This window comes from Bubalus kerabau, chromosome 4, assembly GCF_029407905.1.
Source record: "Bubalus kerabau isolate K-KA32 ecotype Philippines breed swamp buffalo chromosome 4, PCC_UOA_SB_1v2, whole genome shotgun sequence".
Lineage (NCBI taxonomy): Eukaryota > Metazoa > Chordata > Mammalia > Artiodactyla > Bovidae > Bubalus > Bubalus kerabau.
The window spans coordinates 88,548,984-88,551,653 of NC_073627.1; the positions used below are offsets into that span (position 1 = coordinate 88,548,984).

Consider the following 2,670-nt stretch of genomic DNA (forward strand, 5'->3'; position numbering starts at 1 on the left):
TTCAATGATTTTGAGTTTTGAAAGTTTTTGAAGTCTATCTATACTGTGGTATTATTATATATTTTTATATGAATTTCATATGAATATGTAATTTGGTACATTACTATTTATATAAGTAAATATTCTCCATTAAAAGTCATTCTGCAAACTCATTCATAATTTTAAATAAAATTCAACAGCTTTTACATTTAATGTACACCTTTCATTTTATGGCACTGTTAACCCTAGGGTGAATACAACAAGGAAGCTTTGCACTTTGTTTTTCTATGTATAAAGATATGAATGGAGTACAAAGATGGATCCACAGCATAAATGTGTTGTCAAAATTTCATGGCAGGGGTAATTAGGAAAAAAAAAATCTCAGAAGACTTTGTCAATAGGGGAAGGGAAGGCAATAATGAAAAAAATGTTTGTGAAACACTATCCTAATGCATTTGGAGAGTGCAAATTGAAAAGCAAAAACAAAAGTAGAAAGCAAGAGGGAACTTTCATAAAATGGAAACCATGGGCTCCTATTTAAGACACAGACCTGAAGGAAGGTCCTCAGAGAACCTAGAGTGTAGGTTCACAGAGTCAACCACCTCCCTAGGACAGAAGCATCTGCAAGGTCCCCGATGGCCCCAGCCTGGTCCTTACTCCTGGTCCTGCTGTTGCTCAGCTGCAACTCCATCTGCTCTCTGGGCTGCCACCTGCCTCACACCCATAGCCTGCCCAACAGGAGGGTCCTGATGCTCCTGCAACAACTGAGGAGGGTCGCCCCTTCCTCCTGCCTGCAGGACAGAAACGACTTTGCATTTCCCCAAGAGGCGCTGGGTGGCAGCCAGTTGCAAAAGGCTCAAGTCATCTCTGTGCTCCACGAGATGACCCAGCACACCTTCCAGCTCTTCAGCACAGAGGGCTCGGCCACCATGTGGGACCAGAGCCTCCTGGACAAGCTCCGCGCTGCACTGGATCAGCAGCTCACTGACCTGCAAGCCTGTCTGAGGCAGGAGGAGGGGCTGCGAGGGGCTCCCCTGCTCAAGGAGGACTCCAGCCTGGCTGTGAGGAAATACTTCCACAGACTCACTCTCTATCTGCGAGAGAAGAGACACAGCTCTTGTGCCTGGGAGGTTGTCAGAGCACAAATCATGAGAGCCTTCTCTTCCTCAACAAACTTGCAGGAGAGATTCAGGAGAAAGGACTGACACACACCTGGGTCAACACGGAAATGATTCTCATGGACCAACAGACCACACTTCTTCCTGCGCTGCCATGTCAAGGACTCTCATTTCTGCTGTCATGGCGCCCTGAAATGAACCAATATGTCAAATGTTTTCTGGAATATTAAGCAACATCATGTTCTACTCTATAGGCACTGGTTCCTCACAGATGCCAAAGCTGATCTATCTACATATTTAACTTCCTGGACATTTATTTATTTACTTTAATATTTATTTAATATTTATAAATATTTAAATTATTTTGTTGATAAAATATTATGTATACTTATGGGAAAATGTATATTTTGTATTTAGTTTATGATTTTTCTTCCTTTATTAAATTCTTACTGTAAACGACTTACTTTGTTTCTTTGTTAAAACAGAAACACCAAGCCTGAATGGCAGCTTGATAAAAAAATGCATTTTATGATTCCTTGAGCCCTCTTTAGGATTCGCCTGTTAGAAGTAAAAATACTCTAGCTCTGGCTATGTTGTTTGTTGCTCTGGGGACCTTGAAGTGAACATAACCACTCCAACGCTTTTTATAACTCTGAATTTTTTCAAAAAAAAGTAACCTAAAAACAACAATCAAAAAATAAAAAGTCCATGCTTCAGGATTTGATGAATTCTTGGGAAGGATTTTCTACCTCTTGTTGGTTGTGGAATTTTTTTCCCTGGAAAAAGTTATAGAGATGCTTGAAGATGTGGTATTCATTTGGCAAGAGGTCAGGTAATTATCTTATCCTTACGCTCAAATATCACAATCATTCACTTCCTCCCAGTGTAGAAATCCCCAGTGTGCTCTCATTCACTCTGAATGAAGGTGTCCTCTCCATTCATACAGCTGTGTCCTTCTCCATTACGGTTTCTGGTTGTCAATTTCCCCTTAGGACTGCAAACCACCAACTAAAAGCAGAACCTGAGTGAAAGTTCTAGATCTGTCAGACACTCTTCACCTACTCTGCCTGTCAAGTACTGCAGGTCCAGACTGTCCAGCCTCCCAGAGAAACACAGTAAATAGAGGGAACCCCACCCCACAGTGAACAACAGTGGAGACACCAGAGGCTCCCCTGAGTGTCTGCTGCTGCTAAGTCACTTCAGTCGTGTCCGACTCTGTGCGACACCATAGACGGCAGCCCCCCAGGCTCCGCCATCCATGGGATTCTCCAGGCAAGAACAATGGAGTGGGTTGCCATTTCCTCTCCAATGCATGAAAGTGAAAAGTGAAAGTGAAGTCATTCAGTCGTGTCCGACTCTTTGTGATGCCATGGACTACAGCCTACCAGGCTCCTCCGTTCGTGGGATTTTCCAGGCAAGAGTACTGTTGGGTGGCCATTGCCTTCTCCTCTGAGTGCCTACCTAGGCTATTCCACGTGATGGTTGCACTAGGAGGAACTCACCTGGTTCAGGAATCACATTTGAGAAAAGCCCAAAGCATCGGACACTTGGAGTTGAAAGGCAGCAGCAGCTT

At 43.3% G+C, this 2,670-nt stretch overlaps 1 protein-coding gene across 1 annotated transcript; it reads left to right on the plus strand.

Moving 5' to 3' along the window:
- Positions 1-366: 366 nt before the first annotated feature.
- Positions 367-1,184, plus strand: LOC129651516 (interferon alpha-H-like). Its single transcript, XM_055580207.1, has one exon. It carries the CDS (start codon positions 615-617, stop codon positions 1,182-1,184), a length of 570 nt encoding a protein of 189 aa, XP_055436182.1. The 5' UTR covers positions 367-614.
- Positions 1,185-2,670: the final 1,486 nt, after the last annotated feature.